At 34.8% G+C, this 16,241-nt stretch overlaps 1 protein-coding gene across 1 annotated transcript in view; it reads right to left on the reverse strand.

The window, feature by feature from the left end:
- The window catches only part of LOC103600746, a 111,818-nt gene that overhangs the window by 72,606 nt on the left and 22,971 nt on the right, over positions 1-16,241 (reverse strand). Inside the window, exons 3-4 of the mRNA XM_008585076.1 lie at positions 15,525-15,668; positions 14,240-14,314 (exon numbers count right to left, since the gene is read on the reverse strand). Of these exons, the coding sequence (XP_008583298.1) occupies positions 14,240-14,314; positions 15,525-15,668 (219 nt within the window). The remainder of the gene's footprint in view (positions 1-14,239; positions 14,315-15,524; positions 15,669-16,241) is intronic.

The following is a 16,241-nucleotide window of genomic DNA, read 5'->3' on the forward strand; positions in this document are numbered from 1 at the left end:
GCGCCACTGGGGGTTGCGATCCGTTGCCGGACACGGAAAAAGAAAAAAAAAAAAAAAAAAAAAGAAAAGAAAACATTCTTTCACGGGCCAGCCTGGTGGTGCACTCGGTAGAGTGCGGCACTTGGGAGCGTGGCGGCACTCCTGCCGAGGGTTCGGATCCCATATACAGACCGGTCCGCTCACTGGTTGAGCACAGTGTGGGCGCGATACTGAGGGTTGCGATCTCGTTACCAGTCACGAAAAAAGACAAAAAGGAAAAAAAAAAAAAAAAGAAAACATTCTTTCACAACTCTGTAATCCTCAAAAGGTGGAAAAAATAATCAACAAAGCAAGGGTTCTATTGCAAGAATAGTTACTTTCCCAGTTCAAAGCCTTTTTAAAAACAATTTTAGCATTTTAGCATTTTAACAAACATATTTTTAACATGACAGCCTTGAAACTGATTTAGGTAATTCTGTATTGAATCTTCATCTATATTTGAGAAAGAAAAGAGAATGAATCAGCAATGCTTTTCTTGAAACAACCATTACTACTTCCTACTAATAAAAGCATTGCATATGAAAATATGGTCAATATCACTAGTCATCAGAGAGATGCAAATCAAAACCACAAAGAGATATCATCTCGCCCCAGTTAGAATAGCTATTATCAAAAAGACAGAAAATAACAAATGCTGGTGAGGATGCAGAGAAAGGGTAGCTCTTGTACATTGTTGGTGGGAATGTAAATTAGTAGAGTAACTATGGAACAGTATGGAGATTTCTCAAACAACTACACTATGTCCCATAGTGTTCTATGTATGTATGGAATACTATGGAATAGTATGGAGGTTCCTCAGACAACTGCAGGTCAAACTACCATAGGATCCAGCAATCCCACTACAGGGTATATGCCCAAAGGAATGGAAATCATCATGTCAAAGAGATATCTGCACTCCCACGTTTATCACAGCTCTATTTACAATAATCAAGAGCTGGGACAAACCTAAATGTCCATCAACAGACGAATGGATAAGGAACATGTGTTATATCTACACAATGGAATACTAACTCAGCTATAAAAAAGAACGAAAATTTGCCATTTGCTGCAACATCGATGAGCTTGGAGAAAATTATGTTGAGTGAAATAAGCCAGGCACAGAGAGAGAAATACCACATGTTCTCACTCATAAGTGAAAGCTAAAAAAGTTGATCTCACAGAAGTAGAGAGTAGAATAATGGTTACTAGAGACTGGTGGGGTGAAGGTGGAGGGTGGGTGGGGACAGGTTGATCAGTGGATACAAAACAGTACAGAGGAAAAATATGGCCTAGTGCTCTATAGTAATATAGGGAGATTACAGTCAACAACAAAATACTGTGTATCATTGAACAGTGGGTCAAGATGATGTTGAATTTTCCTAACACAGAGAAGTAAAAAATGTTTGGGGTGATGGATATATTAAGCACCGTCATATGATCATTGCACACAATATGAATGTACCCAAGTATCATATTTTACTCCGCAAATATATACAATTATCATGGGTCAGTTAAGAAAAATAAAAAGAGAGAAGAAAAGAGAAACAGAGAATAGAACAGTGGTTAGCAGAGGCAGGGAAATGGGGCGGGGTGGGAAGTGGGGAAATGTTGGTAGATGGGTACAAAGTTACAGTTAACAGGAAGAATAAGTTCTGGTGCTCTATAATATTGTGGTGTATATTTCAAATAGCCAGAAAAGAGGATCTTGAATGTTAAAACCACGAAGAAAAATGATAAATGCTTAGATGATAGATATGCTAACTATTCTGATTGGATCATTATATAATATATGCATGTATTGAAACAAATTGTACCCCATAAACATGTACAATGGAAAAAATAAATTAAAAAAAAGAAAAGATTGCCATCTCTGTAAAAAAAAAAAAACAAAGGAGAGATGTGGTTATTTGATGATGTAGATGTCATTGGAAAATATTTGAAGCTGACATAACTACTTCCCATTCCTCCAAAAAATAAGCCAGAAAGAGTTTCCTTGGAAGGCAGAAAACTTTGTACAAAAATATTCTCTGGCTTAATGTTGATAACAATTGACACCTGCTGTTTGTTAAGGTCACACAGTTTTAAAAGATCAAATAAAATTATCAAGTTTTTATCATTATATTTTTGTCTTATGTAGTGTATTTGTTTGAGCAATACTTATTTTATCTGCTAATAATTGATACCAGAGCTGTGCATTTAATGTTTCACTTGTATACATTTGTGTTATTTGTTGTTTCATTTATGTTCATAAAATTTGTGTTTGAAATATGGCATATATTTGGTTCACTGTTTAAAAAATGTCTACGAATCCTGAGTACTTTAAATATTTATTGGGAGCTGGCTGGTTAGCTCAATTGGTTAGAGTGTGGTGCTGATAAAAGCCATGTCCAGGGTTCAATCCCTGTACTGGCCAATAGCCAAAAAAAAAAAAAAAAATATATATATATATATATGTATGTATTATTTATAGCATTATTTCTATTTTATAAAAAATCCATAGCCAGAAGTCTGCTGTAGGCAGCCTCCTCTTGCTTTTCATGGCCTGTAACTAGAATAAGGAGTGTGAACTCTATTTTATCCTCCCAGGTTTAAGTTTCTTTAAAGTCATTAGGGAGACTGTTACAGTGGTTTTGGTTACATATTTATCCCACATGTTATGAGGGCACTGACAAACTAGAGGATGTTTTAAGAGGGTGAGAAGGATGTTGAAGAATCTAAATTTCTCTTCATATGAAGAACAGTTAAGGAATTGGTCACTTAGTCAGACAGGGAACAGACAGGAATAGCAGAGTTTTCTTTAAATACCTGAGTGATTTCGTGTGGAAGAGGCATTAGTTTCACTGACCTTTCCTTCTGAATGCCAGGTATAGCTCCATATAATTACCATTCATTATCTGCCAAGGGAAGAGGAGGAAATTTCCCAAGCACTGTCACACATGTTTCTGTAACTAATGCCCTGTCACCAATGCCACCTAAGATAAAAGAGTAACTGGAGGCACGGGTTTGCAGTAGGTTCCAGGAGTTCGGGTCTCTACGAAACTGTAGAGGCAAACCTTACCTAGGGCTCTCGCTACATCTCTGCACTCTTTTCTCAATTTAAATCTCTCTTCATCCCCCTATCCTCCTTCAGACTCCCTCCAGCAGACAATTCCACAAAGGTCCTTTGGCTGTTCCAGGTTTTTCCCACAGGAAAAAAAAAAATGAGATAAAGGAACACGTATTAAGAAGGTAATGACTTCATTTATTAGCCCTCTGAGGAACATTTGCGTTGGTAAAGGAGAAAGTGGTTCTTTGATTTAAAGGAATGAAATTCTGATGGTTATATTTCAAACACTCTGGAGCTACGGGTGTGTCTAATCCTTTTGAACAACGCGGCATACTCTCTTTCCCTTCCTATTTTACCCAAAGATACCTCTTGGATATGAAGAGCCATCCGAGGACACATCAGTATTCATTCTGCAAATATTCATAGGGCCTACTGTGCACAGTACTGGGATAAGCACGGAGTGGGAAACAAACTGACCTCTATATGAGAAAATCTTCAACATCCAGTTAAAATGGAGAATAGAATAGAGCTGTCGAGTATCTCTAAAATTCTCCTTAAAAGACCTGGAAGACCATGATGTAAAAAAGCCTTCAAGTAAATGCAGTAAGGCACAAGAAGTGAGCACATTCCGAACTATAAAAGCCAAATTAAATTACCTTCCCTGTCAAAGGGTCTGGGTTGAGAATCACCTATACCAGGTTGTCAGCCTTCATCTGACTTCGTGTTGATGCTTCTTTGCAAAGAAGCATCTCTTAGGATGGTTCAGACTCTTCTTCAGCCTAGGAGTGTGCATTCGTCTCTTCCTACAATGCAAGGAAACACCTAGTCCTTCCCCACTCAGGCAAGAGGGGCAGAATCAAGTCCCCATAAAGAGCCACTTGTGCCTCTTTATGGGGACTTGATTAATGCAGGCAGAGTGGTGCTGGGATCTGATAAGGACCCAACCTGAGGAGTTAGATCTCCGTCTAGTCTGCTATTTCTTACATTCATCTTTACTGGTTCTCTGATCCCCATTTGGCTGTGTCTACCTAACATCCAACTCAAGTCCTTCTGACTTTGTTAACCTCTTTTGACCTACTTCTATGATGCAATTTTGGCCTTCCCTCACAGACACAGGGTCTACGTTTGCCTTCTTGCCCTGTGCACTGAGACTGTAGGTTAACTACCTTTTCACTTGCCAGCCCACCCTGAAGGACTGACTAGCCTGACTCTCCTCCATCCAGCTGCTCCAGCAAGAGATGAATTCAATAACCTATTTCAAACAAAAAGCCATTATTATATTTAACAATAAACGATTGGTGGAATTCTCATTAAATTCGATAATAATACAAGAATGATTACGAGGTTGATTATTATCTAATATTATTCTGCACCTTCAGTCTAGTGTAGAAAAAAGAAATATACATTTGAGAAACAAAGAATGAATATTACCTTTTTCATTAGTATATGTATATGCTTAGAAAATACAAATGAATCAACTAAGAACTGTTAAATGAGACCTGATAATTTCGCATTTGGGAATCTCTCAACAAAGTGGTTGGATGCAATATTTATAAAAATCAGTGGTTTCACATAAAAAAAATTATGCTAAGTGGAAGAAGTCAGTCACAAAACAGCACATATTGTATGATCCCCTTTATATGAAAAGGCAGGACAGGCAAATCTATTGAGACAGAAAGTAGATTAGTGGTTGCCCGGGGCTTGGAGTGGGAGAACAAGCGGGGAGAGACTGTGAATGGGTACAAGGTTTCTTTGTGAAGAGATCAAAATGTTCTAAAATTAGATTATGATGATGGTCTCACAACTCTGTAAATATACCATAAGCCACTACATTGTACACTTTCAGTGGGCGAATTTATGCTATGTAAATTATATCTCCACAAAGCTGCTAAAAATATCAATGGTTTCAATATATCCTAACAATAGACGTTTAAAATATGACAGAGAAGATTTCATTTTCTAATGAAATAAAATGTAATACTTAGGAATAACTTAACTGTATGATAAACATGCAACCTACATAAATAAAGCTATAAAACTTTATTGAAATACAGAAAATAAGACATAAGTGAATCAAGAAATAGATAATATTCTTGGATAGGAATATTGCACATGATAAATGACATAATTTCTTCCAGAATTCATGAATACATTTCCAACCAATCCAATTTCAATAAAAATGCCAATGGAGGCTTTTTTGGAGAGGAAATAAACATTATTTTACAATTTATCTGAAAGAATAAAAAGGCAAAGAAAATTTTGAGAAATAGACCTAATGAAAAAAGACCTAACTTTATCAGATACTAAAATATATTACTGGGCTGGCCAGTTAGCTCACTTGGTTAGAGTGTGGTGCTGATAACACCAGAGTCAAAGGTCTAGATCCCATACAGTCCAGCCACAAAAATAAAATGAAATCAAAAATTTAAAAAATATATTAGAAAGTTAAGACTATTTAATGCAAAAAAGGAATTAAAGCCACATAACAGTTTAGTCTACACACAGAGTCACAAAACAGCAAAGATAGGCTTGAAATAAATCATATTGCTATATCATTAGAGAAACATCGCAAATCAATGGAAAAGGAAAAGATATTCAATGAATGACATTCAGCCAATTGCTTATTAATCTGCTAGCTAGTGATGGTCTTCCTGGCTTTCATTCCTTCATTTTTCGTAAGGGTTTTATAAGTGCCTAAGTCCCTACATTAACTCCCTATGTGTTTGAAATACCTAGAGTAGTTTCTTATTTCTTATCTGAATCCTGGCTGATACATTTCCAAAATCAAAAATAGCTAAGAAAGATGTAATTTTTCCAAAAATATTTTTATTTGCAAATAAGGTAGTATTCTAATATCACACAAGCAATTGTTTTAACAGTCAAATTGACTGAGAAACTTGCTCCAAAGATGGGGGGGGAAAAAAGTACTTGTATCCTTAACTGGTCTACAGAGGGCAGCAGAGAGTCATTTACGCTTGCCTTTTCTACCAAAAGTGTGTACTTAAAAAGTTGCATTTTCAATTCTGTTCTGCTCTTTCTTATGACTAAGCCTTAAGAAACTGAGTGGCCAGGATTAGGAAAGCTGCCTGAGGTCAAAGCAATGCCAACCAGTCAAAGCAAAGACTCGAATAATGACTTTAATTTAATTTAATATAAACAGTTTTTTAATCAGATAAGACCACTAACCACAATTTTATGCACTGTTGGTTAAGCATATTTGAACAGCACGTTTATAAAAAACAGATCAATATGAAATTAATTCTTTCACGGATTTCTACCCTTAGAAATATAAAAAGTATGTATAAAAAGTGATATTCATTTATCAGCCATATAGTTTGAACATTTGAAACATATTAGAAATAACTCATTGTCCCAGAAATTGTTAAAGACACAAAGAGAATGTTTTAAATTCATGAAATTCTGACTTACCCTCCTGCTGTAAACAACAAGAATTCTGGATAAGATAGATTAAATGCATCAATGAGTTGACAATAAAATAAGGAATTCTTAGACCAAGATTAAGTGAATGCAGAAATACAGACAAGTATGCAGAACACTGAAGCTGGCTTCACTTCCAGGGTAAATTTGAGCTTTGGTTTGCAACTCTTTACAGGGACAGAGAAGAAGGGACAATATCTAGGTTCTCCTCAAAGTGGAGATTCTAAATAACAGGAGACCACGCATTAAATTTACCACCTTGAACCCTGCACCCACTTCCACCCCAGTGCACTGGAATTGGCTTCTGTTTAGAAACTGGCTCTAAGTACAGAAAAGGCGGGGATGGGTGGGGGTGTGGCAAAACTCTTCTGAGAATTTGTAACATCAAGATAAATGCATCCCAAATTCATATAGCTGAGTGGTCTAAAAAATACCTCAAACCGAGAATTAGGTTAAAGTGCTCACAGACCCAAGAGTGTCCCAGAAGCAAACACAAATGTTCTCTAAAGAAACCCACTTCCATTCCAAGCCTCAAAGAATTCCCACAGAAATACGAATTTGCAGTCAAAAATCATGAAACTCAAAAGTATATGATATATGAGTGAGAGCCAGCACTTTTCATACCCTCAAAAATGAAAGATATGAAAATTATAAAACATAAAATATAAACCAAATGTATTTAAATGTTTATACAAATAACACAAATAACAGAACTGAAATTATGAGCAAAACACACGAGTCATAAAAAAAGAAAAAACTAAAGACTAGGCAATGCATGCCTTCTAGTCATAAATAATACAAGTGATATTTAAAAACTCAATGAAAATAGTAATAATATGTTGTGGGCTTAAAAATATAAGATTAAAATATATGAGAACAATAAGATATTTATTATTGTCTTTATTGCAAAGAAAATTTTAGTGAAATTTAAATGAAAGACCCTAAATAAACATGTTACTATATCTAACTCAAAAGGAATAGAAAACCCAAACAGTCTTATAATCACTAAGGAAATTGAATAAGTAGTCCAAAATATATCAATCAATCCCTTCAGGCCCAGCTGGTTTCCCTGGCAGTTTCTAAATATTTAAGGAAGAAATATTCCCAGTCTTACATAAATACTTCCAGAAAATAAAATGTGGATACATTCCCTAACTAGTTGCCAGTATGTTAGTAACAAAAACCCGACAAGGAAATATAAGGAATATAAGAAAAGAGATGTACAGGTCACCTCAGTGGTAGATACAGATTTTAAATATCCTAAGCAAAATATTAACACACTAAATCTAGCAGCATGTTTAAAACAAAAACAAAAACAGCACAGCAGGACCAAGTTGAGTTTATATGAGGAAAGCAAGGTTGATTTAAAATTTATAAAAATTAATTAAATTTACCACATTAATAAAGGAAAAATCATATGACCTCCCAGTAGGTGCATAAAACCCCACATTTTATAAAATTAAAAATCCATTCATGATTTTTTAAAGTTTCTTAGCCAAAGAAATAGCCTGATAGTATTTACAACAAGCATTATGAGTAAAGTTGAAACACTGTATTTATTCCCTGTAAGATGAGATATAAGATAAGGTTTGGGGTCTCCACTTTCCTTAACATTGTACAGGATGCTCTGCCTGCGCAGTAAGCAAAAATGAATGAATGAATGAATGAATGATCAAATGGTGTAAGGATGAAAAATAAAGTAGCAAAAATGGAATTATTCTTGATTGATATAACTGTATACATGGAAAGTCCCAAAGAGTATAAATGATTAAAATAAATACAAGATGATCAAATGGTGTAAGGATGAAAAATAAAGTAGCAAAAATGGAATTATTCTCGATTGATATAACTGTATACATGGAAAGTCCCAAAGAGTATAAATGATTAAAATAAATACAAGAACTTAGCAAGATTGTTGGTTACAAATTCAATATATATCAATCAACTCTGTTTTTATGCATCTGTAACAAACAATCAGAAAATGTAATTTTAAAAAGATAGCATTAAACAGCATCAATAAAGGTATGTAGGAATAAATCTAATAAAATTATAAAAGACGATAATGAATATAACTACAAAATTTTATTAAAAGACATTTTAAAAGACCTAAATAAATGAAGAACTGTACTCTTATTTTGTGTAGTATTGGAAGACTGACTCAACATAGGAAGATATAATAAATTTTCCCCAGAAATGATCTGCAGTTTTATGCAAATCCAATAAAATTTCTAGTGAGTATGTTTGTACAATACGGCAGAATTATTTTCAAACATATATAGAAGAGCAAAGAGACAAAAATATACAAGCCACTCCTAAAAAAAATAAAATAAAATGAGAGAACTTACCAGATATCTAAAATTATATATTAATTTTAGTGTAATTGTCCACAAGGATAGGTAATCTAACTGATGGAACAGAACATGGTATCTCCAATCTTACCTACACATGTACACAGAAACTTGACTTATAACAGATTATTTTCAATACATTATCTTGTGACCTTTGGGTATCCTTATGGGAAAAAAATGAATCTCTTCTTCCCACCAATACTATAAATCAATACAGTGCATTAAAGATCTGAATGCGAAAGGCAATTATTTAAAAGTTTTAGAAGCTTCAAAATATGGCAGCATTTATCAAAACAAAACAAAATCTGGAAGCCATGAAGAAAATATTGCTGATTGACTATATGAACATACAAAAAAAAAATTTGGTTCAACAAGAAAACACCATAAAATGAGTGGAAAGACAAAGGATTGAGAGAAGATATTTGCAACACATAAAACAAATAAAATATTAGTATCTGTGGGCTGGCCAGTTAGTTCAGTTGGTTAGAGCACAGTGTTATAAAACCAAGGTCAAGGGTTCAGATCCCTGGACCAGCCAGCCTCACAAAAAAATTAGAATCCATATATGTATATATATTTAAACATTCTTATAATCAATAAGAAAACAACACAATAAAAAATGAACTAGAATGGCCAATACACATATGAAAAAATGGTTAATCTTAATAATAATAATCAGGAAAAACACAAATCAAAGCCACAATGAAATACAACTTAATGTCCATAGTTTAACAAAAATTAAAAAGTCAAACGATATCAAGTCTTAGTAAAGAGACAGAGTAACAGATATTTTTACATACTGCTGAAGGGAATGTCTTTTATTACAGTCACTTTGGAAGTTATTTGGAAGACTATTTACCATCATCTAGGAAGTGTGAAAATGCACTTACCCACTACCCAACAATTCCACTCCTAGAAATATACTTTAGAAGAACTCTTGCCCATGAGACAGTCTAAGAATATTCAGAATAAAACTGTAACAGCAGAAAAAGTATTACAATGACAGATAAGAATGCTGTGGAATAATCATGGTATGGAATATTATACAGCAGTGAAAATGAAGAGACTGTAGGAATATATATCAAGAAGTATGAATCTCAGGAACATAATTTTGGAATGAAAGACAAGTCAAGAATACATGCATACAATATTACTTTATGCATATATATAGTTGAAAATGTAGAATTTAACAATATTTTGTTTGGAAATAAAAGTTTAAATGCAAATAATAAAAAGGGGGAATTTTTTAAGCACAAAATTCAGGTTATGGTTGCCTCTGGGCAGGGAGGGGAGTAGAGGTCAGAACGCAGAGAGGTTTACAGAGGATTTCAAAGACTCTGGTTATGTTCTTAATTGAGCAGTTGTTAACGTGAGTATTTTTTGTGCTGTGAGTCTTTACGCCATATATATCTTATAAATATTCTTTTGTCTTTTGTCCCAATTCAAAATTTAATAAAGGCAATTTAAAACTTTTAGAGTCATTATACACTCAGGGAATTTATATCACGTCTATGGAAACAAGATACTTATAGGTAAGAAGTTAAAAATCCACAATTTAACTCTGCCCTTGTGGAGCTTAAGTTTAACAAACAAAACTCTGGATTCTAACATACTCTTCCTCCCCCCGTCTTCTGCAATCAGGAAATGGAACCAGCCACCCAACTGTTCAAGCCAAAAAGCTGGGAGTTACCCTTGATTCTGCCCTTTCACTTCCCCCCTACATCTAATCCACAAACAAGTCTTAATGTCTCTATCTTTAAAATACACTTTTCTCTATCTTCACCTCCATTGCTATCCTCCCAGTCTAAACCACCATCTCCTACAGAGACTACTGAAATAACCTTCCATCGTTGTCTTGGTTTGTTCGGGCTGTCATAACAGAATACCAAATACCCGGTGGCTTATAAGCAACAGAAACTTATTTCTCATAGTTCTGGAGTTTGGAATGTCCAAGATCAAGGCACTGGCAGAATTAATATCTGGTGAGGGCCTGCTTCCTGGCACATGGAGGGACATTGTTTCTGTGTGTCCTCACACAGCAGAAGGAGGGAGGGAGGTCTCCAGAGTCTCTTTGATAAGGGCACTAATTCTATTCATGAGGGCCCTGACTCATGACCCAATCACCTATCAAAGGCCCCACCTCTCAATAGCCTCACATTGGGAGTCAGGATTTCAACACATGAATTTTGGGAGGACACAAACATTTAATCCACAGCAACTGTTCTTCCTGGTTCTGCTGTTACCTTTCTATAATCCATTCTTCTCAGAGCAACCACAGCAATCTTTTAAAAACACAAGTCAGACACAAAGAGATACCACTACATACTTGCAAGAAAAGCTAAAATCTAAAAGACTGATAAGGACTAGTAAGGATGTGGAACAAATGGAACTCTCATACACCACTGGAAGGCGCCTATTAAAATTGTAAATATGCATACTCTATGATCGAGCAATTACATTCCAGTATATACTCACAGAATGCACACATGTGTGCATCGAAAGACATGTACAAGAACGTCCACAGCAGCACCATATAGTATAAATTAATATAACTTTGGAAAACACTTTGGTAGCGCCTATTAAAATTGTAAATATGCATACTCTATGATCGAGCAATTACATTCCAGTATATACTCAACAGAATGCACACATGTGTGCATCGAAAGACATGTACAAGAACGTCCACAGCAGCACCATATTTGTCACAGGCAAAAACTGGAAACAACGCAAATATCCATGTACAATACAATGGATCAATTGTATTTTATAATCATATAACAGAATTCTTTTTTTTTTTGTCTTTTTTCCATGTCCGGCAACATATGACAATGAAAAAGAACAAGCTACTGCTACATGGAAAAATATAGATGAGTCTTACTAATATAATATCCAGTGAAAGAAATCAACACAAAGAAGTACTGTATAATTTTATTTATGTTAAAATTCAAAAATAGGCAAAACAAATTTATGATGACAGAAATCAGGATCAAGGTTACCTTTGGAGAGGAGGGGGAGATAATGACAGGGTGCCAGTTCTAATTTTTGATCTAGGTGATAATTATCTGGGTATGTTTATTTTTAAGAAATACTTTAATTTGTATCCTTATAATCTGTGCACTTTTATGTATATATATCATACTTCAATTAAAAATTTACTTTTAAAAAGTTCTGCCTATAAAGGATTGCTGTCAAAATCATTAAAAGTGAACTTGAATCGAAACATGATTGCAGAGAAAAATTCTAATTTAGAGCAAATACGGAAGACAGAGGAACAAGTTAGACATCCCCTAGAGGAAGCAAACAAATCCAGAAAGAGGGACACTCAGAATGAGGGACATTGCCTAAATTGCTGAAAAAAATCAATGTCAAGGAAAAGAAAAAAAAGAAAGAGAGAAGAAGGGGAAAAAAGAAATGTATTTAAAGCAAAAGTTTTTTTTACTATAAATTAACCCATAATGTTATAAAAATTGAAGCATAATTGTTATAAAAACTGAAACAATACAAAAAGTTAAAATTAAAGTGTTTTCTTTTTCCCTCATTCTTCAGAGTAGCCTTTTAAGCTTAAAAAATCCAAAGCACATACATACACATATATAAATGTATACATACAAACACATATTACTATTTTCTTACATTTCTCACAAAATGATATTCTACTATAATATGTTATACGGCTACATTATTTTTTCATTTAAAATATATTTTGGGAATCCCTCTATATCAGTACATATAACTTTCTCTCCGTTTAAATGGCTGGGTATTTTTCTATCATATGCATCATTAAATAGTATTATTCCATTATTTTATATTAAAAACTGTACAATAGTGCTGCTAGTCATTGTTAATTTTTTTAAACTCATTTTATTTATTTAATTTATTTATTTTTTTTAAAAAGATGACTGGTAAGGGGATCTTAACCCTTGACTTGGTGCTGTCAGCACCAAGCTCACCCAGTGAGCTAACCGGCCATCCCTATATGGGATCCGAACCCGGGGCCTTGGTGTTATCAGCACCGCACTCTCCCGAGTGAGCCATAGGCCGGCCCCTAAACTCATTTTAGATAGTGGAACAGATTACTACAAATGGAATTGCTGGGTCAAAATGAATGCACATTTGAGTTTTCATTGGAATTTGCCAAATCTTCATCTAAAACGGTGGTACCAACTTGTACTTCCTCAGTTTATGAGTTTGTTCATTTACCCACAGCTTGAAAACACTAGAAAACATCAATCTTTTAAATTTCTGCCAATCCGATAGAGAAAGCAATATTTTTGTTTCATTTGCATTTTTATTTATTAATAGAACATCTTATGTTTGTTGACCACTTGGATTTTTAAAAATTTCTTTTTCATATATTTTGCTCATTTTTCTATTGGGTTATTCAGCATTATCTTAATAATAGGTAGGCGCTCCAAACATATAGGGAATATTAATGAACTGTCTGCATAGTATAGTAATGTAATTAAGAGTTAGCATTGTAGGCTGGCTGGTTGGCTCATTGGTAGAGTGTGGTGCTGACAACACCAAGGTCAAGGCCAAAAGAAAAAAAGCACATTGTGTATGTTTTAGAGCAAGGACTCTGGAATTAGCTGGGCTCAAATCCTGGCTCTGCCATGTAATTCATAATTGCTATGTGACCTTAGGCAAAGTACTGACTCTCTCTGCCTCACTCTCCTCATCTGTCAAATGAGGACCATAATGGTATCTATCTCACAGACATGTTCTAAGGATGAACAGATCTTTGTGAAGCACATGGAATAGTCCATGTAATTGCAATCTAAATGTTTATTAAATAAATAAATACATTCACACATTCATGCTGCTGGTGTCTTTTTCTGCTCCTTTATTATCCTGTCTTAATTCTTAGGCTTGTAGCTTTCTGTTCACGGACTGCAGATTTCAGATATGATAAAGTGCCCTTAAGACATCTGTAATCATTATCAATATTTATTATGTTGAACCATATGAAATGGCCAGTTTTGGAGCTAAAAAGATCAAATACCAGCAATCGCATGTGGTTGCAACCTAGTACACATACTGATTTTAACAAATAAAAAGCAGACCCTATGAAATCTCCCTTAGGACTATTTAACCTTCTTCTATCCAACTGCATCCTCACCATATGAGCTCTGAATTACTTCAGTACTTGCCCGGGTTTCTTGGATAACGGATTGTAATTTTCTAGTTTCTGGAAAGTTACATCTGTCACCATAAAGTGTTATTTTGGTAAATTTAATGTGGGAATAAACAGCCTTAGGACTGATCTCCCTAAGGTGACCTGAAAATTAAGGAAACTGGCCTTCAGAGCTAAAAACATAGATCCAAGGTGAGCCCCACTCCATGCAGTCATTGGAATAAAAGCTACCTCACGACAGCACCCAAAACCCACCTGGTACATTCCTTTAATAACAGTAATGGCATCAGCTAACTGCTGATGGAAGCATTTTCTTATGTTATCCTCATTCTGCAAACCAAAAATAAATACAATCAGCACCACAATGTATTTCCAAGTATGACTCACACCTACCAGGGAGAGACTCACAGTAAAGAACTATCATCCAAATTATCACAATCTCTCATTTCTCCCTCACTAACATTCAATTTTTACTACACTTAACCAAAAGCAATAGCAAAATCATACAGTTAAAATAAATACAGATAATTTGAACCCTTCATTTCATTTTGCATATCAATTAAAGTCTTTTAGAACCTTCCTAGAACTGCTTTTAGAAGTATTAAAATCTATTTGTGATTTATATCTTCTGGTCTTTAAATTTTTTGAGCATAATATGTTTGTGAAAAGAAATCTAGAGTGACTGATCTGTAAACTAGAGTCATTTCTGATTAATCAAATAATTTAATCATATCTGTTTAGGTCACAATGAGAGAGATATATTTTTTAAAAATGCCCTCGATTCTGATATTCATTCTGATTCTAGCATGGAGAGTAAACAATGAATAGGCTTTAGAGTCAGAAAGGATTGAATTTAAACATCACCATGTCCCTTGCCATCTGTCTGACGTTAAGCAAGTTACTAGACCTTGGCAAGCTCAGTTTATTTGTAGATCAGAATTTCCATTTTAAGATTTTGAGGGACTTAAAGAGTAAATATATTTAAAAAGCTTAGCGTGGTACTTAGTATGGTGTGGTCAACAAAACATTTTTTTCGTTACTTTTCTAGCATAGAAATAATAGTGATGCCTGTACTTAATGACAGATAAGTGTACTACCCCGATCAAATACTTTAGGAAATTCCTTGAAGCGGCAGTTTTTATGTCTCTGGCTCCTACAGAGTCATTAATTAACAAATAAGATCATATAAAATGGTGGTTAAGAGCAAGAACTCAAGCATCAAACCTTCTGGCCTGGAATCTAAACTCTGCTGTTTTTTAACTGGTGATTTTGAGCAAATTAATTAACCTTTCTGGGCCTCAGTTTTATAATCCATAGAAGAGGAAAAAGAATTGTACATACTTCATGAGATTAGCATGAGGATTAAATGAGTTCATACGCAAAGTATTTAGAGAAGTTTCTGACACATAGTAAAGCCATAGTATTAGCTACTCTATGAGACACAACCTATGCAAATTAAATTAAGAACTCAAAACTGCAGTATTTATATATGCACAAGATCAATCCACATACAAAACAAAGGAAATGAGAGAACTTCTACCTGTCGATAATGTTTTTCGATGTCTAGGATCCTGTCATGTAGAACAATGAAGAGATTGCTAGATTCCTCTTTAAGTCGGTCCTCAAACTTCAGTTGGAGCAATTGTCTGAGGAACCCAAAATCCACCTGAAGGGATTTAACCACCTAAAAATTGAAAAACATACATTACTGTAGAGAGCAAGGGTCCACTGTGCAAAGATTCCAGCACATCCCTTGATTCTGAGCATATAACCCGGGTACCTGGTCACCCAAAATCCACCTGAAGGGATTTAACCACCTAAAAATTGAAAAACATACATTACTGTAGAGAGCAAGGGCCCACTGTGCAAAGATTCCAGCACATCCCTTGATTCTGAGCATATAACCCGGGTACCTGGTCAGGGGCTGTCCTGCCTTCTAAGATTACCTCCCAGATACAGTGTTCATTGGGAAATTACAGAACTGTTATTCAATCCCACAGTGGGTAGGCCTTCAAAATGACAGTTATTTTACCGAACTAAGATATGCCAATGGAGTAAGGAAGAAGAGGTTCCCAGCCATTTCTTCTCATATGGAATAAAATACCCGTGTGAAGAATGAACTTTTGTCATACCTCAGAAGATGTAGTTTTCATGATGTGGTTTTCAGATCAGAAAAGATGGGCAAAACCCAGCACCTGTTGAATCTACTAGCCAAGCATTTAAATACACAACCAGCATGTTGACAAAGTATCATTTG

This window comes from Galeopterus variegatus, unplaced genomic scaffold (assembly GCF_000696425.1).
Source record: "Galeopterus variegatus unplaced genomic scaffold, G_variegatus-3.0.2 Scaffold3444, whole genome shotgun sequence".
In the NCBI taxonomy this organism is placed as follows: domain Eukaryota; kingdom Metazoa; phylum Chordata; class Mammalia; order Dermoptera; family Cynocephalidae; genus Galeopterus; species Galeopterus variegatus.